General features: G+C 35.3%; 2 protein-coding genes across 8 annotated transcripts in view; both read right to left on the bottom strand.

Annotated features, from left to right (window-relative positions):
- Diaph2 (diaphanous related formin 2) overlaps nucleotides 1-24,103 on the bottom strand; it is a 979,330-nt gene that overhangs the window by 734,958 nt on the left and 220,269 nt on the right. For all 7 annotated transcript variants that reach the window (XM_087196779.1, XM_021247648.2, XM_087196782.1 and 4 more), the window contains 2 exons: nucleotides 1,441-1,515; nucleotides 1,291-1,360 (listed from right to left, as the gene is read on the bottom strand). In XM_087196779.1, coding sequence (XP_087052905.1) covers nucleotides 1,291-1,360; nucleotides 1,441-1,515 — 145 coding nt within the window. The remainder of the gene's footprint in view (nucleotides 1-1,290; nucleotides 1,361-1,440; nucleotides 1,516-24,103) is intronic.
- Rpa4 (replication protein A4) lies at nucleotides 18,857-23,907 on the bottom strand. Its single transcript, XM_087196783.1, has one exon. It carries the CDS (start codon nucleotides 22,483-22,485, stop codon nucleotides 21,694-21,696), a length of 792 nt encoding a protein of 263 aa, XP_087052909.1. The 5' UTR covers nucleotides 22,486-23,907; the 3' UTR covers nucleotides 18,857-21,693.

Here is a 24,103-nt window from a genome sequence, read left to right as displayed (position 1 = left end):
AAGTCTTAAGAAATAAAAACAATATGTTGATACATCAAAGTATATCCTGTAGGAAAAGGTTCTATAGGAAATCTTACTAATACAAACTTCTCTAGTGACTATTCTGATTTTAATTATTTGATGTACTGGAAAGACGCGGAAGTTAACAACACAAGTCAATAAGAATGTAAAACAAACAGTCTTAAAGTTCAGTTGACAAATAATGGAACTGATTGACCAGAGAGGTCAAGTTATTTTCCAAAGGCATCTTATTAGTGGTAAAGTTTGAACTATAATCTCTTGATTTCTCTTATTATGTTCTCTTTCTATTACGTTATTCTTTCCCTCAATTTAAGAAAGAGATCTATCCTGAGTTGTTGAGAAGCAATGTAAAATAAATGATTTCTTGGTAGGCATAAGATTCTGTATAATTTGGGCACATAAGTTGAGAAATTCTGTACTAGTACCAGTGTTTTTGTAAGCAAGATTCAGAAATAGCACTATGACTATATTTTATGCAGGAGTCTACTAGCAAGCATCCATGGCATGTGTCAGTATTCTTTGCTGATAAACATGTGTATGTTATAAAAATAGTGATGCATAATTCCATATGCATAAGAAAGACTGCGCATAACTTAAATATGTAATCTTTTTGCATTAGCTATGTTACCACAACAGCTATAAATTTCACATGTGGCCAGTTTCTTGTTATTGTTATAATTATTTGTTTCTATTAAGTATTTTAAGATTGGTAAAACAGCATCTAAGTAATTATGTAATTAGGTGAATTATAGTTATATAGAGCAGGTAATTTCTAAAACAATAACAAAAAATATTCTAAAATTCATATAGTTCTTCCTAGTGTTATACATATACCAAAACTAAAATCCCCACTATCTTCCAGAGATATTGTTCATGTATGTTAACTCACCAACATTTATTGAACATAAAAGAGAAATTTTAATCTTACAATATTCTTAGCAAAAATGTCAAACCTTACCCTTTTTCTTTTCAATGGAATAAAAAGTATGGAAACGGTATTCAATTTATGACATTTAAGTTTTCCTACTAGTATAAAAGAAAAATAAGTATTACCTCATTTGGTAACAAGATATATATGCGCAGCCTACCAGTAAATATTATGTGAAGCAAAGTATATTTTAAATATTTAAATGGAATATATGACAATTTGCATCATAAAGGCCCCTTTGTAAACAGAGCACACATCCAGTATTTTGTCTGTTTCATACTTTTATACTGTCAGGCAAGTTCTCCCCTTTAGGAACAGAGGCATAAATAATTATTACTTACCTTATTATTCATAAATGCTTTGAGGCACTGAATTAGTTTATATTGATTCTTCTTGTCAATATTTTCTTGCCTAAGTATGAAAAAAAATCATAACATGTCATGCTTAAAAATTTTCTCCTTTGGAAAATTTTTCTAAATGTTTATTCTTACTGTTTTTTGTCCAGAAGCTTTTCCAACACATCCAGTAAAAGTCCAAGACCTTCATGGCCAAAGTTGTTAACCCAGCTAAGAGATAAAAAGAATGTGTAAATAAGTTCATATATTTAAAATATTATTCAAAATGAAATTTCGGTTTCCAAATCTGAAAATCTTATTTTAATATTGCTTGTCATTCTTTTATTCTATCACCACTGATTAAAGTTGTGACTGTGAGGTTGATGCAGGAATCTTAACCTAAAACTCAGAAATCTCTTCATATTTTTTTTGTTCATTTTTGTTTTTTGGGGGGTTTTTTGGTACCAGGGATCGAATTCAGGACCTTGCACTTGTGAGGCAGGCGGTGGAACTACTGAGCTAAATCCCTGGCTCTCTCTTCATATTTTTGATCACTCATTATACAGCACTTCCTTGGTTGTTTCACCCACATCCTATGCTTAGGCTTGAATTTAGAAGCTGAATTTATCTTCCCTTGTTTTCACTTCCCTGAAGCAATTCCTCCTCCATTCTTACCGATATTGTTAGTAACATTATTACCCTTTGAGTTCTTCACATTTCTAATAGTAGCATAAATATTTGATCTCTCATTCTCTTAACCTTTCCATTTATTCTGTTCATTCATTCAACAAATATTTTTGGAATATATATATGTACATATATATATATACATATATATATATATCTCCAAGCATGTTGCAGGTGGCAGAATTATAACAGGCAACAAAACTAAACCCCTACCCTCATGGAGCTTAACATCTAAAGAGAGGAAGACAAATGATAAACACAATATAAAAAAATGACATTGTTTTGATGCAGTAAAGAAAAATAACACTTGATAAATGGAATAAAAGGGGTGCTGGGATGCTATTTTTCAATGTTTGGTGAGTGAAAGACCTTTTGTAAAAACTTAGCACTTGAGCAGAGCCTTATAGGAAGTTAGGACTTTTCTAGTAGAAGAACTAAGGGTAGACTGAGTCCTGCAGTCCAAACCATTAGCTACTAGTTTGAAATACTGCAGGAACTATCAGGAGACCAGTGTGTGGAAGCTGAGTAAGCAAGCTTGGGAGAACGTCAGGAGACTAAATCCTATGTATGGGAGAAGCTTGAAAGATAGAACACAAAGCACTTGATCTGACTTTGTGGCATCTGGTCATGAATGTTCTACTTCTAAAATGACTTCTCCCAATGACTCCTCCCTCTTTTTCACTCTCTATGCTAACAATCTAGCCCTAATTATCTTTTCTTTAATATGCCTGGAAACTCCCAAATGGGGTCTCCTGAGACTCATTCTTTTCTCTTGTGCATTTTCTAAAATGCCAGATTAAGTTGCACTAAACAATACACTTCTCTATAAAAATTTCCCTTGGACTACCTAACGTATGTAGCCTGATGTAGCCTTATTCTACCTTTCCAGCTTCCAGGCCTTATACCACATGTGCCAATAAAATCAGAAGGATGATAATTCCTGGCACCTTCCCAGAATTTCCCTGTGTATGTCATTTATTCTTTCTTCCAAGAAGAAAACCCCAACACCATTTCTCCAAGGCTTCAAGGCTCAACTTGGTAATTTTGAGCCATTAATATTTTTCCCCTGCAAGTCCTCCCACCAAATGTTAGTTCTGTCTCTTTGAATTCCCATGTGATCTTTATCTTCCACTGCTGACATTCTGATTCATGCCACACATGTCTTATACACAAGCCTGGATTGTAAATTCTCTAAAGATAGTATATTATCTCATTTATCTTTCTTTCTCCCAGAGCACTTAGCACAGTGGCTTATAATCACTAAATAAATATGTATATACAGTCAACACTAAATAAATATTTGCTGATTTAAATTAACTGTACTAGTGAGGGTGGCTAACAGCATAAGCAGTCTCACAATGCCTGAGAACTTCATACATAAATATGTAGCAGACTTCCATGAAGCAACGACTAAAATCTATACTGTTTGTGTGTGTGTGCGTGGTACTTGGAGTTGAACTCAAGGCCTCATGCATGCTAGGCAAGTGTTATACCATGGAGATACATTCCTAGCCATTGTACTCAACATATTTAAACCTATTTAAACATAGTAATTAAAGACAGTTTCTATTCCACATTCTTTAAACTCTTCATTTCATATGTACCTAATGTAAAGCTTATCACTGTAGCACAAGACTACATTTTTAAGAGAATATCAGTAAGAGTCATTAGATCACTTAAGAAAATATCTTAAAAATATAACTCATATTAAGAAACAGTCACATCTACAATATATATCGAAGCTCCTTTTAAACACATTCTAATTTCCATAATGGAAATGAGAAAAAATCAATATGGCATTGTAATGATAATTGGCACTGGGCTACTACTCAATTGAGGCATGTAATCATATAGTGCAATAAGCTATTTTCTCTAAAGAGTCTTGATAATCAGTGTGGTGGGTGGTGGTAGAGGAATAGAGGGACATCAACTCTAAGTATAATATACTGTATTTAATCTATCACAGAGAAAATTCAATAGATATGATTACAGCACAATATATTTTACAGTAACCTTAACATAGTAGGAATTCTGAACAAATTTATGTATTCAGCCCTCAATATCTGCTTTGGCATTTGGGAAGAAAAAATACACCTGTGATTTCTTTAAAACAAACTTTTTAAATTCTGAATTTTACTTATATTTCTTTATATCTACTGCTATTAAAACTATTAGGATTATTTCTTTTTGGGTTTAGAGATATATTTGATATTAGAGCATGATTTATACTTGTTCACTTGAACTCAGTCACCCACACAGCCCAAACTGTTTCAAGTTATGCAGTTCGTAGAACTTTGTTTTCATTCAGTGAAAATTACTATCATTCTTAGGGGAAAAAAAAGGATAGAATTATGAAACTTAGGTGTGAGGAGAAGGGGCCTATTTATTATAAACAAGGCAGTGAAAAGTTTCAACTGAGAATATTTTAGGCCACTAGTCAGAAGAGGCCTAGTAAAAGTTTTCAGACTTTTAAAAATAGAATAGGGGGCTGGGGATTTAGCTCAGTGGTTTTGCCACCTGCTGAGCAAGCGCAAGGACCCAAGTTCGATCCCCAGTACCAAAAAAAAAAAAAAAAAAATAGAACAGGAACTCAAAGTTGTTGCTAAGGAGATAAGTATGATGTAGCATGATTACACTCAGAAGGTTAAAAGAAAAGGCTATGTAGCTAGATTCCACTTTTTCCTTTTTCTCTTACCAGTATCATCAGTACCATTTCTCTGTCTTTCAGGCATCAAACACTGTATGGTCTCTAACCTAGTACTTACTGTTTATTGATTCATATCCTCCCCCCCCCATCCTCCTCACACACAAATACTAAAGTGCTCATGAAATGATGAAGAATTTTAAAAGCAAATTCTGGTTCCTATACATGGGCAGGATTTTTGACACTGTAACACCAGAAGTATAAATTAGTTTCTTAAAGTATACACCCCAACCAGCAACATCAACACTATTTGGGGATGTTAGAAATGCAAATTCTTGGCTCCTACCCTAGAGCTATTGTGGAATGAGTACCTGGGGGAGGAAAGGAGCAAGTTGTTATTTTAACTATTCTTGCTAGTGATTCTAATGCTTACTCATATTTCAGAACTATTGTGGAATAGGACAAAGGTTTCCAGAGTAATAGAGGAAACTTTTCTTGGGCAGGACTCAGAGCCATACCTGGAGAACACTTCTTATACCCTCAAAACCATACTATGCATTCTCACTACCAGGAGAAAGGGATAGGAATCCAGTTGAAGCAGATAAAAACTTGGTACATTTTACAATGTATGTAAATTCCAGCTCTAAGTTATTCAGTACTAATTGGGATACCTAGAACCATAAGAATATACTTGAAGACTCGATTTCAAATCTGACTCAAGGATTGCAGATGAACACAGATAAACACATAATGTTTTCTATAGTATCTCATCCCTGAAATTCATCATGGACCTTAAATTTATGAGAGATATAAGCAGAAAATAATAAATAGCCAAAAGAAGAAAACATAAGGGAGAATGATCTTTTATAATTTCCATACCATCCCTGAAACACACACTTTTTTTTCCTTCCTTTTTACTGAGGTATGATCTACATAGAGTGCAATTCATCATTTTGACAAAATATAATTATGTAACGACTCACATAAACAAGGTATAGAATACTTCCATCACTACAAAACATCCTCCAGCTCCCCTAGGCAGTCAATTCCCTTTCTCTACTCTCAATCCCATGATCACTATTTATCTGACTGATGTCCCTATAGTTCTATTTTTTCCAGAGTGCCACTGAAAATAGAATTGTAGAGTATGAAGCTTTTCTGTGTCAAGCCTCTTTTGCTTAGCATAATATTATAATATACAAGCATTTAGCTGTATGGATCAGTAATTCAGTCCTTGGTACTGTATGGAGATATATACCACATTTTATCTGTGCATTAGCTAATGCACATTTCAATTGTCTCCAGGTTGAAATGACTGTGAATAAAAGTATTATAAATACTCACATGTAAATATTTCTGTAAGCCTATTTTTTTCTTTTGGGAAAATACCTAGGGTGGGATCTTCTGGGTTTTATAAGTGTATGTTTAACTTAGAAAAAAGTCCTACTTTCTAATATGGCCATTCCACTAAGCACTCTTTTGGCAAAGTGTTATAGTTCCAATTATGATAAGCCCTTGTCAGCATTGGATACTCTTAATTTTTGAAGTTTAGCCATTCTGAAAATGGCTTCTAGGTAAAGAAACTGAGAAGCAATACAGTTAAGTAATTCGTCAAACATAATTCAAGGAGCAAGTAGAAGTTCCAGGACCCAAACCCATACCTGACTACAAAGTACTTGCTTATTAAAATCATATAATTAGAAATTACTAAAACAGGACCAGTACATAATTTGTTTTTGTATTAAATTCTTTTATTGGTACATTGTAGGTATACAACACAATTACATTTCTCATTGGGAATTGTTCCTGTATATAATGCATCTTGGTTCTTATTTTTTCCCCATTCCTAGCCCTCCCTTCACACCCTCCAACCTTCCCTATTTACAAAGACTTTATTTCCATTTTTTGCATTTCTCATCATTTTTCCTTTCCCTTCTTCCCTTTCTCTTGAACTTCCCACTACCCCTACCACTTTGGACCTTTTCTTCCTATTTTGAATTATCGATTATTCATTCTAATCATTGGTACATTTTAGGTATACAATATAATGACATTCATCATTGGAAATTTGCACCTTTACATAGTCTCTCTTGGTTCTTATTTTTCACCCTTGCCCAGCCCTCCCTTCAAACGCTCCATTCCTCCCTATTTACAATGATTTTGTTCCTGTTTTTCCATTTTCTCATATTAACCCCATTCCCTTCAATCCGTTCCCCTAGCCCTCCCACTTCATTCCCCTTTGCCCCTTTCTTTCCCATTCCACATTACCTATTATACATTTAGTCGTTATTTACACTGTCAGTTACTCCCACCAGAGAAACTACTGGGTATTTACACATGTGTGTCCTATTTATTTCACTTAAGAGTATCCCCTCAATGTGCATCCACTTAGCTATAAATGTCTCTAATTTCCCATTTTTTATGGCTGAGTAGTACTCTGTTTTATTAAAAAAAACACATTTTCTTTATCCAGTCTCCAGTTGATGGGCATTTGGGCTGTTTCCAAGTTTTAGCTATTACAAACTGCGCTGCTATGAACATGGGTGCACATACATCACTGTGGTATGATTCTTTTAATTCTTTGGGGAAGATCCCCAGCAGTGGAATAGCGGGGTCAAATGGGACTTCCAGTCCTAGTTCTTTGAGGTATCTCCATACTGATTTCCACAGTGCTTGCAAGAGTCAACACTCCCACCAGCAGTGGAGCAGGGTTCCTCTTTCCCCACAGCCCCGCCAACATTTGTTATTGGTTGATTTCATGATAGCAGCCATTCTTCCTGGACTGAAGTGGAATCTCAGCATTGTTTTCATTTGCATCTCTCGAATGACCAGTGATGTTGAACATTTTTTCATGTATTTATTTGCTATTTCTACTTCTTTGTCTGAGAAATGTCTGTTCATTTCAGATGTCCATTTTTGGATTGGGTCTTTAAATTTGGGAGGTCTGATCTTTTTAAGTTCTTTAGAGATTCGAGATAGTAGACCTTCGTCTGAGGAAGAGCAGGTGAAGATTTTTTCCCACATTGTGGGTTGTCTCTTCACACTGCTGGTGGTTTCTCTTGCTGTGCAGAAGCCTTTTAATAAGAAAAGATCCCACTTGTTCATTGTTTGTGCTAGTTCACAGGCAACTGAGGTTTCGTTTATAAAATCTTTTCCTACACCGATGTCTTCAAGGGTTCTACCTAACCTCTGTTCCAACTGGTTCAGAGTTTCGATTTTAATATTTAGATCTTTAATCCATTTTGATTTTAGTTTAGTGCATGGTGAGAGATATAGGTCTAGTTTTAATCTTTGGCAAGTTGAAGCCCAATTTTTCCAGCACAGTTTATTAAAGAGGCTATCTTTCCTCCAAGGAGGGTGTTTGGCTCCTTTATCGAAGATGAGATGGCTGAGTGTGTCTGGCATTGTTTCTGCATCTTCTAATCTGTTCCACTGGTCCTCAAGTCTGTTTCTTTGCCAGTACCATGCTGCTTTTATCACAGTAGCTTTGTAGTAGAGTTGCAGGTTGGGGATTGTGATACCCCCTGCCATGTCTCTGTTACCTAGAATTGCTTTTGCTATTCTGGGTCTCTTCTTGTTCCAAATGAATTTTTGGATTGTTTTCTCAAGGTCCATGAAGTATGCCGCTGGGATCTCAATTGGAATTGCATTAAATCTATATAGCAGTTTTGGAAGTATGGTCATTTTCACTATATTAACCCTTCCTACCCAGGATCAGGGGATGTCTGCCCATTTTCTGATATCATCTTCAGTCTCTCTTTTCAGAGTGCCATAGTTTTCAGAGAAGAGGTCTTTGATTTCTTTCATTAGGATGATTCCTAGATATTTCAGGTTTTTGGATGCTATTGTGAAAGGAATTATTTGCCCTATTTCTCTCTCAGTGAGTCTGTCATTGGTGTAGAGGAAAGCTATTGATTTTTGTGTGTTGACCTTGTAACCAGCTACTTGACTGAATTTGATTATTAAGTCTAGAAGACTTTTGGTGGAGTTCTTGGGGTCTTCTATATAGAGTATCATGTCATCTGCAAATAATGACAATTTGACTTCTTCATTACCTATCTTTATTCCTTTTATTTCTTTCTCTTGTCTAATTGCCATGGCTAAGGTTTCCAGAACTATATTGAACAAGAGTGGTGATAGTGGACATCCTTGTCTTGTTTCTGATTTTAGTGTGAAGGATTTCAGTTTTTGACCATTTAGTATGATATTGGCTGTTGGTTTTTCATAGATGGCTTCTATCAGTTTGAGGTAGAGAACATCTATTCCAATTTTTTGTAGGGTTTTTTTCATAAATGCATGTTGGATTTTGTCAAATGCTTTTCCTGCGTCTGTGGAGATAATCATATGGTTTCTGTCCTTGGCTCTACTGATATAGTGTATTACATTGATTGATTTACGTATATTGAACCATCCCTGCATCCCTGGGATGAATCCCACTTGATCAGGGTGTATGATCTTCTTGACGATCTTCTGCATTCTGTTTGCCATTATCTTATTAAGGATTTTTGCATCTATGTTCATTAGTGAGATTAGCCTATAGTTCTCCTTTTCAGTTGGGTCTTTCTCTGCTTTGGGGATCAAGGCGATGCTTGCTCCCAGGAATGATTTCGGGAGTATTGCTTCCCTTTCAATTTCATTGAAGAGTTTAAACAGTAGTGGCAGCAGTTCCTTTCTAAATGTCTTGTAGAATTCAGCAGTGAAACCATCAGGACCCAGGCTTTTCTTAGTTGATAATTTTTTAATTACATTTTCAATTTCATTGGTTGATATTGGGTTGTTCAGAATTTTTAGGTCTTCTTCGTTCAACTTTGGTAATTCATATGCATCTAGGAATCTGTCCATTTCTGTGTTGTCCATTTTATTGGCGTATAGGTTCTGGAAGTAGGTATTGATGATCCTCTGGATTTCTGCTGGGTCTGTTGTAATTTCACCCTTTTCATTCCTAATTGCATGGATTTGGGCCTTTTCTTTCCTTTTTCTGACAGGGATGCCTAAAGGTTTGCCAATTTTGTTGATTCTTTCGAAGAACCAAACCTTGGCTTCATTCATTTTTTTGTATTGTTCTCTTAGTCTCCATTGCATTGATTTCTGCTCTGATCTTTATAATTTCCTCCCTTGTATGAGCTTTGGGGTTGTCCTGCTCTTCTTTGTCTAGAAGCTTGAGGTTCAGCATCAGGTTGTTTAATTGGGCTCCTTCTGTTTTCCTAATATGCTTATTCACTGCTATGAATTTCCCTCGTAAGACTGCTTTTATTGTGTCCCGTAGATTCCGATAAGTTGTATTGTCATTGTCATTTAATTGAAGGAAGTGTCTGATTTCTTCTTTAATTTCCTCTGTGACACACTGGTTATTCAGAAGTGTGTTGTTCAATTTCCACATGTTTATGACATTTTTTGAGTTTCTTTTGCTATGGATCTCCAGTTTCATCGCACTATGGTCTGATAATATACAGGGGATAACTTCAATTCCTTTGCACTTACTTAAACATGTTCTATGTGTGAGTATGTGGTCTATTTTGGAGAGTGACACATGTGCAGCTGAGAAGAATGTGTATTCTGATTTTGTGGGGTGGAAGCCTCTGTAAACATCTGTTAAGTTCATTTGTTCAAGAGTTCAATTGAGTTCTAGTATTTTATTACTTATTTTTAGTCTAGTTGATCTATCTATTTGTGACAGTGGGGTGTTGAGGTCTCCCACTACAATTGTATTAGTGCATATATGACTTTTCATGTCTGTTAGTATTTGTTTTATATAGTTGGGTGCACTAGTGTTTGGTGCATAGATATTTATGATTGTCATCTCTTCCTCTTGGATTCTTCCCTTTACAAGGATGTAGTGTCCTTCTTCATCTCTCTTAATCAGTTTTCGTTTGAAATCTACTCGATCTGCATAGAGGATAGCTACTCCTGCTTTTTTTCGGGGTTCATGTCTCATGGAGTATTGTTTTCCACCCTTTAACTTTCAATCTATGAGTTTCCTCTTGAATTAAGTGTGTTTCTTGTATGCAGCATATTGTTGGATTTTGCTTCTTGACCCATTCTGCCAGTCTATTTCTTTTGATTGGTGAGTTGAGACCATTAACGTTGATGGTTATAACTGAAACGTATTGAATTGTCATTGCCATGACTTTTTCTTTTTGTTGGGTTCTCCCCCTTTACATTTAATTTCTTGTCATGCCAGATGGGTTCATTCTGCTTTGCTTCTTGGGGTTGTGATCCTCAATGTCTGTTCCTAAGATATTGTGTAAAATTCATCAGAGTGCTGGTTTGGTATTCACGAAGTTCCTAAGGTGCTCTTTGTCATGAAAGTATCTTATTTCTCCATCCATTTTGAAAGATAGTTTTGCAGGGTACACCAATCTGATTTGGAGGCTGTTTTCTTTTAGGGCTTGGAATATGTCACTCCAAGCTCTTCTTGCCTTGATGGTTTGTGTTGAGAAGTCTGCTGTGATTCTGATGGACTTTCCTTTGTATGTGATTTGTTTCTTTTCTCTGACTGCTTGGAGAACTTTGTTCTTCTGTTGTGTTTCTGGAATCTTAACAATTATATGCCTATGTGTAGATTTTTTTTGATCAAGGCTATTTGGAGTCCTATATGCCTCACTTATCTGTATGTCAAGCTCTTTCCCCCTGCTTGGGAAGTTTTCTGCCATTATTTCTGTGAAGAGATTTTTTATGTCATCTCTACTCTCTCCTGTTTCTTCATTGAGCCCAATCAGTCTTATGTTATTCTTCTTTGCATCATCTAGCAGCTGCTGGATTGATTTCTTATGTTCCCTTACAATTTCGAAGCAATTTTTCTTTTCCTGGTCACTAATTGCAATCTTATCTTCTATATCTGAAATTCTGTTCTCACGTTGCCTCATTCTGCTGTGTAGACTTTCAGTGGAGTTTTTCATGTCCTGGAAATCTATTTGCATCTGTTTTATGGATTCCATTTGTTTCTTATGTTGGGATTCCATCATGTTCCTCAGCTCCTCTCTAGATTTATTAATCATGTCTTGCACTAGGGGCACAATTTCTCCTGTTATCTGAGAAATTATTTCTGATTTCATTTTTTCCAGATTCCCTTTTGTTTCCAGTTCAGTGGGTCCGGGTGGTTGAGTATCAGTGTTCCATCTCATTTCCCTTTGGGGTTGCTGTAGGTGATCTGGAAGTCTGGTTTTTAGACTTATTTACATGTTTTCTCATTTCAACTGGGGCAGGGGGCTGTTAGCGTCTGCACGGATTACCTCCTCTGAGCTGGGTGAGGTGGGACAGGTGCCGGGAGCAGCAGTAGGGATGGTGACCCAAAAGCCCTTTCCTTTGGGCTGGGAGCAGTGGGAGGAATGGTGGCTGGGAAGCCCCTTCCTGTGGACAAGGAGCAGTGGGATGGTGGCTCAGAAGCCCCTTCCTCTGGGCCAGGAGCAGCGGGACAGAAGGTGGCCCAAAAGCCCTTTCCTCTGGGCTGGGATCAGCGGGAGGGATGGTGACCGGGAAGCCCCTTCCTCTGGACCAGGAGCAGTGGGACGACAGCTCAGAAGCCCCTACCTCTGGTCCGGGGACAGCGGGACTCAGTACCTTGGTCTGGTGGTCTGGTGTCCTCTGCATCTTTGTAGTGTGGAACCAGGTGGCTGCCTGTCTGCAGCAGGGTGATTCGGTGTCTTCGGCATGACATAATTTTCTATAACAACATCTGACTAGTAATTCCAGAAGAATTCATGATTGCTACAGAACTACATAATGTGTGTGTGTGTGTGTGTGTGTGTGTCCATGATTAGATACACAAATATATGCTATCATTATTTAACAGCTTATTTCATGTCTTTAGGTAAGTAAAGTCCTTTTCAATCCATGTTTTTATTCTCTCTTAAACTCTCTACCAAATAATGCTAAGGAAAGATATCTAGAGACTCCAACTAAAATTGAAGCTTAGCAGAAAAAACAGAGCCAAAATATAGTTCACATATTTCTCTGGCAGGGGGACAGTCTATATAATTCACAGTCTCACTTTTTGAGATATAAACATCTTGGTGATTTTCTGCTATCAAGTTAATGTATTGTCTTGGCATGTGCATATCTAAGCTTCTCTTTGCAGTCACTTGTCAGGGTACCAGGTATAACAAATGAACTACCAAACATAAACAATACAAAGAACAATCAAGAAGATTAATGTACACTTAAGAGGTCAAGATTAGCTCTAAAGAGGTAAGAGAGGCAGGGAGAGAGAGAAGAGAGAAGGGAGGACGGAGGAGGAAGGAGGGATGAGAAAGAGGGAGAGGGTAATTGATTTTGCAGGAAAATATCTCATTTTAATACCAATGATGTCAATGTAATGTCTCTCAATGTAATTAAAACTGAACCTTAGTTATATGTACTTTAGGAAACAAAAAGAGTCCCAGGTAATTAAAACCAATGTGTGACCCAACACAAACAGTATTGTACATTCGGTCTATGGATCAGTGTCTCTAAACAGTAGCCAAGGAAAACAGTACAGTATTTTCAGCATCTTTAAAAGATAATTTGTTTAGCTAAATGAACTTCATTGTTTCCACTATCAATATATAAATCAATAAAAAGATATTTAATGTAGTACTGCCATTTCTAGACATTTGTGCATAAGACTTTGAAGCATGACATTCACTGATGGCTTATCTTACCTGATTCATGGAAAGGTTGAACGTGTCAATTTTCCAGCTCTGCCTCTCAGTGGTTTTGACTTCAGTCCTATGATAGATTACAACTGCCTTGCAAAACACCAAAGAACTTCCACCTTCCTCTATGGCTGCATTTATTCTTTTCATCAGTCTCACTGGAAAGATCCTGCTCTGTTTCATGCTACTTAAATATTTTTAAGTGTTCCTTACAAAGGAGGAACTATGCATTCTTTCTAGGTGTTTATATTATATAAAAAGAAATTTCTCCTCAATATTTAAAAAATGTAAATGCTCAAATTACAGAGAAAAATCTCTCTCTTTTTTTTTCTTTTTTTCTGGTACTGAGGATCAAACTCAGGACCTTGCGCTTGCGAGGTGCCACTGAGCTAAATCCCCAGCCCTGAAAAATCTCTTTAGGGTAAGAGTTTAAGTTAAAATTCCCTCCCAAAGGGTTAAAGTTTCTTATTCATAAAAATCAATTTCTTACACTGTCTACATTATAGTCTAAGAAATGACTTAAGCCTGAATCTGCTTAAATCCCCAACAAGGTACATATTTTCTTTGCCACTGTCCATTAAAAATTATTAGAAAAGTACAAGAGGAGGTCTTACCCCATAGTAATGATGGGAAAATTATTTTAAAGTGTGAAGGAAAATGAAACTAGACTCTTCAATCTATAGTAAATAGAGGGAACCAATAGGAAAGAGCATTCCAAATATTCAAGTAAAATCCAGGCATATTTTATATCTTCCTTAATATGTTTCAAGTCACGAATATAATTATGTTAGAACATTTACTAAAGCAACCTTTTTCATGATATAACCAATCAAATGTATAACACAATGTTAACTTCCACAAAAAATGTTTATCTTCCTAAGCTAAATAATACAATTAAAATTCTGTTGTGTACTCCACAGAGCATCCAATTTCTTTTAGTTGAACTAAATGAACTAACTCCTAGAAATCACATTCCTAATCTGTAAGCTCTGAAAGTGAAAAGGTGCTGACACTAAGTTTATCGGTCATGAATAAGGCAAATAAGAAATTCCTCTAATGCAATGAGGACAACAGAAACATTATCATATACCACCCTCACATATCCTTTTTCCCTGACTCAATTTGTATATTATACTGTCTGGATACCCAGAGAAGATACATCAATTTTCTTGTACTGTAACGGGGGTAAGGAGAATTGACAGGTAATTGCTATGTGATGAAGGAACAACAACAACTGAAGCAACCTTCCTTCTCACCTACCAGGTGCAGTGCCAAAAACATGTAATTACAGACACCTTATAGAGTGTGAGAGCTACATGGACAAAGATCAAAAAATTAATATTCATAGAAATTTTTAGCACAAAATAACTGCAATCAAATCTGAAAAGAACTATTTCCTTAGGTCAACATTATGGATGTTAAAAATATTTTGACGAGTTCAAATGTTTTTTCCTGTCTCAGAATTTGACTTTTTATGGTAACTGTTTGAGTCCTTCTGGTTTATTTTCATATGATATTTGTAAATCCCTTCCATCTAAAACTGAAAAAGATACCTCAGAGATTATTTTGTGTTTGCATATACATGGTTAAATACCATTTTTGCACTTATCATGCTTATGTTTAACTGAAAAAATGTATGTGTTTATGATAAATCAAACTAACATATGCATTACCTCACATTTTTATATTTTGTGGTCAGAAAACTTAATATCTAATTTCTTAGCAATTCTGAAGAACAGAAAAGACAATTATTTACTATAGTCACTATGATAGATATCTTGGGTTTATTCCTCCTCACTGAAATTTTGTATATTTTGACAAATATAAATAACTTAATACACCCAACATTAATAAAATTTTTCAAAACATAAATTTTGACAATGAATTTTCAAAGTTAATAATCACATAATCAACAACTTTGGGGGCTGGGGATTTAGCTCAGTGGTGCCACTGCCTGCCTATCAAGGGCAAGGTACTGAGTTCGACCCCTGGTACCAAAAACAAAAAAAACAAAACAAAACAACTTCAAAATTGTTAAGACTTATCTAAGACAAATAAAGTGAAACCTATTCAGTTTTCTCCATCATAATAAAAACCATTTAAAACAATAACAGAAAAATAATACTAAGCATATATATAAAATATAGATGTATTAATCAGCTTCTGCTATTGCTGAGACACATTACCCAAATCATACAATTTAAAGGAAGAAAGGTTTAATTTGCTCATGGTTTCAGTCCATGATCAGCTGGTTCCAAGGCAGAAACATCAGGGTGGCAGGGCCTGTGGGGACAAAGCTGCTTAGTTCATGTTGGTCAGGAAGCACAGCAGCGAGAAAATAACAGGAAGGGCAAGGAACTAGAGACAGACCCCAAGGCCATGCCTCTATTGCTCATCTTCACATACTCAAAACCAATCCAATTTGACACTCTTCCCTAACCAGCACAATAGACAAAACATGTGTAAAATTATATGTAATATAAAGTTCCTAAAAAGAGACACAAACCTCTACTATATTCAATCTGCCCTATTTTCTAAAAACATAAAAAAAATTTTTGCTTTGGTAGAGATATATAGGTCATGTAACAAAATAAATGTCCACACATTAGCCACTATTCATTTTAATGTCTGTAAATTTCTAAGGCAAAAGTAGTGGGCCAATATTTGCTGTGCCCAATTCTTTTTAATAATAATAAAGGATATAAAGATCTAGTTTGTTTCTATTATTAAGATAAAAAACAATTGAACTTATAATATTGAAAAAAAGTTCTATGCGGATCAGGGATTTAGTTCAGTGGTTCCACCGCCTACCTCGCAAGAGGAAGGTCCTGAGTTCGATCCCTGGTACAAAAAAAAAAAAAAAACAGTTCTATGCAATCACAACTCTTTGATACTATTCTTTAAACTAGTATTTGCTGCTTTTTTCATATGTTGAGAAGCCTTAGTTGAGAAGCCTTAGTGACAATGATTAATTGCTATACATTTCTTTGGGTCATCCTAAAATATATGGCCAAATACCTATACATTCTTTAATGGACTTCTGGTAATAAAATCATCCAAAGTCATTGGTCATTTTTCAGTAGACATGGCTTCCTTTCATAAACTTTGGTAAAATCACATGAATAAAAATCTCTAAATAATGTCATTTTCATTCTAAATCACACACAGATCATAGTATGTGCAAAGTACAATGCAATTTGTGATGGCAGATGGAGATATATTTTATAGTGAAAACACATGCATTTTTAGCATGTTAAATTGAGTTGTAAACATTAAATTTCATTAATTCACGAGGCTTCTGTAAAAATACTATTGTGTGAAGTATGCTATGCTGTGTGTTTATGAATATGCTTGAAATCAAACCAATGAATTTCATTCCTATATGCAAGAAGTTAGCGTCATTCTTTTTGTCTGATTACAGATAAAAATGCATGATCACAAACTAGTGCCAGACTAATTCAAATTCATTCTCACTGCTAAAGCATAGGTTGTTGATGACGGTGGGTTAATATCCACAACAAATCATACATTATTGTATATAAATCACATAGTAACAGGTATAAGGAAACAAATGAGAGGGAAAGAAGGTCCCTTCCCCAGAGGAGACTAAAATCTAAATGAAAAAAGCAGACATACATCCATGAAACTATTAGAGAGCACAGGCTGGTGAAGGTAAATATATACATTAGAAAATCAATGTTGAGGGAATATATAGTAAAAAAATGATTTTGGATATGACCACTAAATGATGGTTTATAAAAGGTACTTTTATTAAATATATGCTTTTAGCAGAAAATAGTATAATGAAATTACTTTCGCAGAGCCTTTATCACTGGAATTATTAAATACCATATGAATTTGAAATTGATGACTTTAATATTCTGAAATGATGGTGCTTTGAGAATATATAGTAAGTATTATTAATACATGTGTGTATATACACTTACATAAGTTTTCTTTTAGTAGTGGCTAAAGAAAAAGAAACCAGATAAAATTATAGTAAAACAGGAAATCACCCATGAGAGGATAAATGCCTTGGTACTAATGGATGTAAATTTTGAAAAATAGTTATGCAACAGTATTTTAGAAACTGCTTTCTTCACTATTTAAAGGAAATTATAAATATCTGTCAGATTGACTAAATATACTTATAAATATAAAAAAAATAGGATGCTAGGAAGCTCTCTAACCTTACAGAGGAACATTTTTCACACTCTTCAAAATAATTTCTAAACACTAATCTTATTCCAGTTACAAAGATAATGGGATTGAAACAAGTAAAAGAGAATATAAAAAAGAAGAGTTTATAGCTACAAGATTTTGATTGCATTTACATATGGAGAAACTGAGGCCCAAAGAGATGTATGGACTCAATCAAGGTCACCAGATAGTGATCAATGATTAGAGATTAGATCATAAGACTGGCATTGCACTGTAACTATAAATGTAACAAGCTACCTCTCAAGATCTAGTTTGACAGAAAATTTTGTTTTATAAGGGGAAAGTCAATAAAATTTTATTTCATTAAAGAAGATAAATATAAATAATTGTACTTTTTTATTATTCTGATATAGTAATACTATAATACCTGGCCAGAATTATCTTAATTTTGTTATTTCAGTGATTTTGAGGGCATTGTTCCTTTGCATAACTGCAGTGGGTTGAATACTGTCCACTCAGAATACAACTTCATTTGGAACATGGTCTTTGTAGATATTGTTGAGATAAGAATTGAGATAACATTTATACTAGATGTAGGTAGGCCCCAAATCCAATTAGAGTGTCCTTATAAAAGACAACTGAGATGGCTGGAAGAAGTGAAGAAAGACCCGTATCCTGGAGTCTCTGGAAGAAATTTCCTGACTCCATCTTGATTCAGACTTTTGGCTACCTAAACTGTGAGAGATCAATTGTTCTTATTTAAAGCACCCAGTTTGTGGTGATTGTTACAGAACTCCTAAGAAAAATTAAACTGAGCTACACAACTAACATTTCCATAACTACAAAAAAAGTAAATATTACTTGTTAAGCTAATGGATGGGGACAAAATTATTTTTATATTTTTCATTTTTTGTTAAAAAGTTTCATAGTGCTTTTTGGTTTGTTTTGTTAAATTCTTTTATTGGTACATTGTAGGTATACAACACAATTACATTTCTCATTGGGAATTGTACCTTTACATAATGCATCTTGGTTCTTATTTTTTCCCCATTCCTAGTCCTCCCTTCACCCCCTCCACCCTTCCCTATTTACAAAGACTTTATTTCCATTTTGTCCATTTCTCAGCATTTTTCCTTTCCCTTCTTTCCTTTCCCCTGTCCCTCTCACTACCGCTACCCCTTTGGACCTTTTCTTCCTATTTTACATTATTGATTATTCATTCTAATCATTGGTACATTTTAGGTATACAACATAATGACATTCATCATTGGAAATTTGCACCTTTACATAGTCTCTCTTGGTTCTTGGTTTTCACCCTTGCCCAGCCCTCCCTTCAATCCCTCCAGTCCTCCCTATTTACAAAGATTTTGTTCCTATCTTTCCATTTTCTCATATTAATCCCATTCCCTTCTATCCTTTCCCCTAGCCCTCCCACTTCCTTCCCCTTTGCCCCTTTTCTTCCTATTTCACATTACCTATTATACATTTAGTCCTTATTTACACTTTCAGTTTCTCACACCAGAGAAACTATTCGGTATTTATACATGTGTGTCCCATTTATTTCACTTAAGACTATCGCCTCAATGTGCATCCATTTAGCTATAAATGTCTCTAATTTCTCATTTTTGATGGCTGAGTAGTACTCCATTTTATAAAAAAAAAACACATTTTTTTTATCCAGTCTCCAGTTGATGGGCATTAGGGTTGTTTCCAAGTTTCAGGTATCACAAACTGTGCTGCTATGAACATGGATGCACATATATCACTGTGGTTTGATTCTTTTAATTCTTTGGGGAAGATCCCCAGCAGTGGAATAGCGGGGTCAAATGAGACTTCCAGTTTTAGTTCTTTGAGGTATCTCCATACTGATTTCCACAGTGCTTGCCCCAGTCTACACTCCCACCAGCAGTGGAGCAGGGTTCCTCTTTCCCCACAGCCCAGCCAGCATTTGTTATTGGTTGATTTCATGATAGCAGCCATTCTTTCTGGACTGAAGTGGAATCTCAGCATTGTTTTCATTGGCATCTCTCGAATGACCAGTGATGTTGAACATTTTTTCATGTATTTATTTGCTATTTCTACTTCTTTGTCTGAGAAATGTCTATTCATTTCAGATGTCCATTTTTGGATTGGGTCTTTATATTTGGGAGGTCTGATCTTTTTAACTTCTTTATATATTTGAGATAGTAGACCTTCGTCTGAGGAAGAGCAGGTGAAGATTTTTTCCCACATTGTGGGTTGTCTCTTTACACTGCTAGTGGTTTCTCTTGCTGTGCAGAAGCCTTTTAATAAGAAGAGATCCCACTTGTTGATTGTTTGTGCTAGTTCACGGGCAACTGAGGTTTTGTTCATAAAATCTTTTCCTACACCGATGTCTTCAAGGGTTCTACCTAACCTCTGTTCCAACTGGTTCAGCGTTTCTATTTTAATATTTAGATCTTTAATCCTGGGGCGCGGACTGATTCGGCATGTTTCACGAGACTCGCGACCTGGGTAGGGTGTGCGCAGACCTGCCTGTCTGCAGCAGTCTCTCATAGTTTTTTTTATTCAAGTCAAACAAGTTTTAATGAAAGAAAGTCAAAATATTTAGTATATGACAAGAGTAAAAGGAGAATATTGTAATAGACTTTCCTTATTGTGAGGCAGTGCAAAATAGCTCTTAAGGGCCCAGGGTGAAAAGAAATATGGCCTGTGTTGGAATGCTAACAATGACTAGACACATAACCTTATAATAAAGCAAATTAACCTCTCTGAAACTCAAATTCCTCATCCATAAAATAGTAACATTTGTGTGTGATAGCATGTGCTCATAATCCTAGCAGTCTGGAAGACTGAAGCAGAAAGACAGCAAGTTTGAATCAGGCATGGCAATTTAGCAACTTAGTGAGGCCCTGTCTCAAAAAGTTTACAAAAGAGGCTAGAGATATACCTCAGTGTGAAAGCTCTAAATTTAATCTTCAGTACTGGTGGCCAGTTTTCAAAAGGACTGGCAACAAGAGGCCTATCTGTAATAGTTTTCTTGGTAGTACAGATTACTGACAATGGTATATATGTAAGGGATTATCTGGGGTTTTTTGTGCCTTCTTTTTGTAGCCCAATTAAGACAAGTGATATTCTTCTCTTCTACTGGACTGAACGTATACACACACACACACACACACAGGTGCATAAACACACCCACAATTGCCTAAATAGATATATATATTCCAAAATATTCTCATTTTTTCCTCCTTGTAACATTAACAAACTAGAACTTAGAGAGATACTATATATGTAACTGAGAGCTTACTCTAATGGTTATTGATTTAAGCCTCACATAATTTAATGTACACTAAAATATTAATACTAAGATATAACATGCTACTGGTATTATGTAGAGAATAGAAAAATTTTATTCTGGATACAGAAAACCACTAATCCTCAAGAACATAAAATATTCAAATGTACTTAGAAAAAAATTACAAAGGAAAGTTACAATTTTCAAAATAACTGTAATAAAACATTTGAATAAATTTCTGTTAAACTTACAAAGTTTCATATTCATATAATGATCTTTTATTTGCCTAACTTCTAAGTAAACTACTATTTTACATAAAACTGAGCATATAACAATACAGATAATACACCAACATATCAAACTTAGAGAAACAACACATTTTAAGAAAAATGAATTTAAAGATAACTCAACAAAAATGATTTAAATACAGTGTAATCTTACTTGAAGAAAACATAAATCTATGGTAATAGCAAATCATTCAAAGCTTCAACTGCATTTGAAGTCATGAGCTACTATTTTTAGAAAATTTTAATTAACCAATTACTATATTTAGGAAGAAATACTAATATGATTATGAAAAGTTAAATCCAAACATGAAAAATAAGACTAGTGTAAAAACAAGTAAAACATAAGCCTTTTTTTTCTCTCTTGGCTAGCTCTCTGAGTACATCTAGGGTTTTTTTTTTTTAAATATGCAGAGATTTCAGTAAAGGAAACACCCCCACAATAATAAATTCTATTTTTTTCTGTAGTTTTTCTTTCCCAAATTCATCTTTTGTCGAATGTTTTCATTATCTTGCTGATAAATCCCACAAACTCCAGTCAATTTATCTATCACCATCTCCCTCTGAGCTTCAAGTTAGAAAACCAGAGAAGTTCAAGGCAGTTAGAAAAGTTGTCAGAGGATGCCAATTGAGATTTTTGTTGAAAAATCCTACTTCGTAAAAGTCAACAGGTCAAAATTATTCACAAAGATCTTCAGAAAATGAAAAGTTGTTTTCACTGCTCTAACCAGCAAATTTAAAATGCTCCTCATCCACAGTAGAATAAATATGGCCCTCAATGGTCAGATGATCAATTGCTTGCTTGATGTCTTTGACACTCGTGCAGATCTCAGTCTGCAGCTCATGGACACTTTTCCCTTCCAATAGGGGACACTCTTGAATCAATCGCAGCACTTCCTTCAGGAAGAATTTAAATTGACACTGGTCATGAACCCCAGCAGTGTTATCCATTTCTGACGGGGCCACAGGCATACTTTCCTCAGTGGACTCTTGGTGCGCTCTATCCAACATCATGTGTGAATTAACTACTTCCAGAATATGCGTGGTGAATTCGTTCATGTCCTCAAGGACACGAATTTTCAATACCTCAAGACTCTTTGCTCCTGTGGAGCTTGTGAGAACACCGAACACTTTGGCATAGACTCCGACTGGCAGTGGAGTCATCCCCTGCTTGGCTTTATCTCTGCCAAGCCTCTGGCAGGCCTCAATTGGCTTAGAGGTCATGTCATCAATTTTGTAAAGAATATAGTTTGGAGCCCTCTCTGCTTGCCGGATTATCCTCACAATGGAGATCTGGGAAACCTCAAAACCCCTAATTTTGAACACGTTGTCAACCAGAGTGGAGGTGAGCAGCTGGCTTATACAACAAGGTGTAATGATCTGGATTCGGGACCTTGGTCTTGCGATCTTGGTCACAGTACTTGTGCCTCCCTTAGGCAGCTGGTTATTGCTCCTCCCACTAGCCTCATCTGAAGCAGAGATCTTGCCATAGCTCCCAAACTCACTCTTTTTCATCTTAAGGCTCAGCTTAAGCAGAGGAAGAGGTGGGGTTTGACTCTGCAGGCCGATGCACAAGTTACCTCATAGCTCCGGCAAAAATGGAATGCCAAGTGTTTGACGACACAGTCCGCTTCTTGATACCAGTAGAACCAATCAGATACCAGAAAGTAGTGGCCTCCACCCAATCAAAACCTGTCAAATTGTCAGCTGATCCCATAATCCTTTGTTGCTGTGCTGCAACCACAGCCCCACGTATAATTAAAGGTACCACGTATAATTTCAACCCTTTCCCGCCATCTTTACAAAAATGCATTTTCACTACTTAAAATCCGTACTAGTCTCCCCCTTCATTCCTAAGTGGTACAATTTCTTCCAGTCACTTCTTCAAGATTTATTTACTCAATCATTCAATCAACGTACGGTACCGAAAGACATTTTTGAAACACATAAGTCCTCAGCACTATGGTAGGGTGTTATAGATTATATTGGGGTGGGTCATGGGATATACTGTTGTTACTGTTCTAAAAGAACTCACATACTTTTCTCAAATCATTAAAACTAGAAGCATTGGGAAAGAAATGAAAAAACAGCCACCTTTGAACAATTATTATATTTCAAAGTAAGTCACATATAACTTAATTTTTTTGTTACAAAATTATAACTTTCCACTTATTTTGCTAAATGTACAATTATATATAAATAATATGGCATTTTAAAATTTATACATAAAATGCAAACTGAAGGAGTAAACTCTAAATTATTTTCAAGGTTGTGTGTTCCAGTCAAAAAATGTACAAGATTTAAATCTATTACATATTAGGAAAAACATGAATAAAATCACTATATGATTTTTTTATATATAAACTTATCTAGTAAATTCTAAACTTGATGTTGGTAGAGAGTGGTGGCACACACCTGTAATCCCAAAACTTAGGAAGCTGAGGCAGGAGGATAGCAGTGAGTTTGAGGCCAGCCTGGGCTACATAGTGAGTTCAAAACCAGCCTGAAATACATAGCAAAACCCTGTCGTCGTCGTCATCATCATCATCATAAAGTTAATGTTGTAGCAATTGAGTAGATCTTAGAGTGTTTTGCTAGTACACTGAAAGATCTATTTTTCTTTAGTAAAAAATTTATTTGGGGTGTTATTAATTTGAAGTCATTTTATGCTTAATCAAGGAACAGTTATTGGAATCTATTACTAGGAAGTAACCTTCTCCTTTACATTCCTTTGTAATATAGTCACGTAATAGCTTAACTGTGTAGTTTTAAGTAATAGCTTAACTGTGTAGTTTTAAGAAGTTTATTAATGATCTCTGTCTCATTTCTTTTACTGGTTGAAATAATTTAGTGTTTGCCATCTCAAAATTAGAAAAATATATGAATAATATATCTAAAAATTATATAAAATATGAAATAATATATACCTCTCAAATTAAAAAAAAATAAAAGTAGAGAACCAATATACTTATTTTATAAATAAATATCTAATAATAATTATCTGAGTACATAAATAGATTTCCATGTGAAACTGGATATATAACTTCTGGCCTAATACAATCAAAGAGAAATTAAATATTCATGTAATATCTGTATTCTTTAAAATTACACATTTTAAAAATCAAGTTAACTA

The sequence above is a fragment of the Heterocephalus glaber genome, unplaced genomic scaffold, assembly GCF_053883595.1.
Source record: "Heterocephalus glaber isolate CG9 unplaced genomic scaffold, H.glaber_assembly_v1.0 deba00001613, whole genome shotgun sequence".
NCBI classification, from domain to species: Eukaryota; Metazoa; Chordata; class Mammalia; order Rodentia; family Bathyergidae; genus Heterocephalus; species Heterocephalus glaber.
The sequence above is the reverse complement of the archived record's forward strand: the minus strand, read 5'-3'. Positions and strand labels throughout refer to the sequence as shown.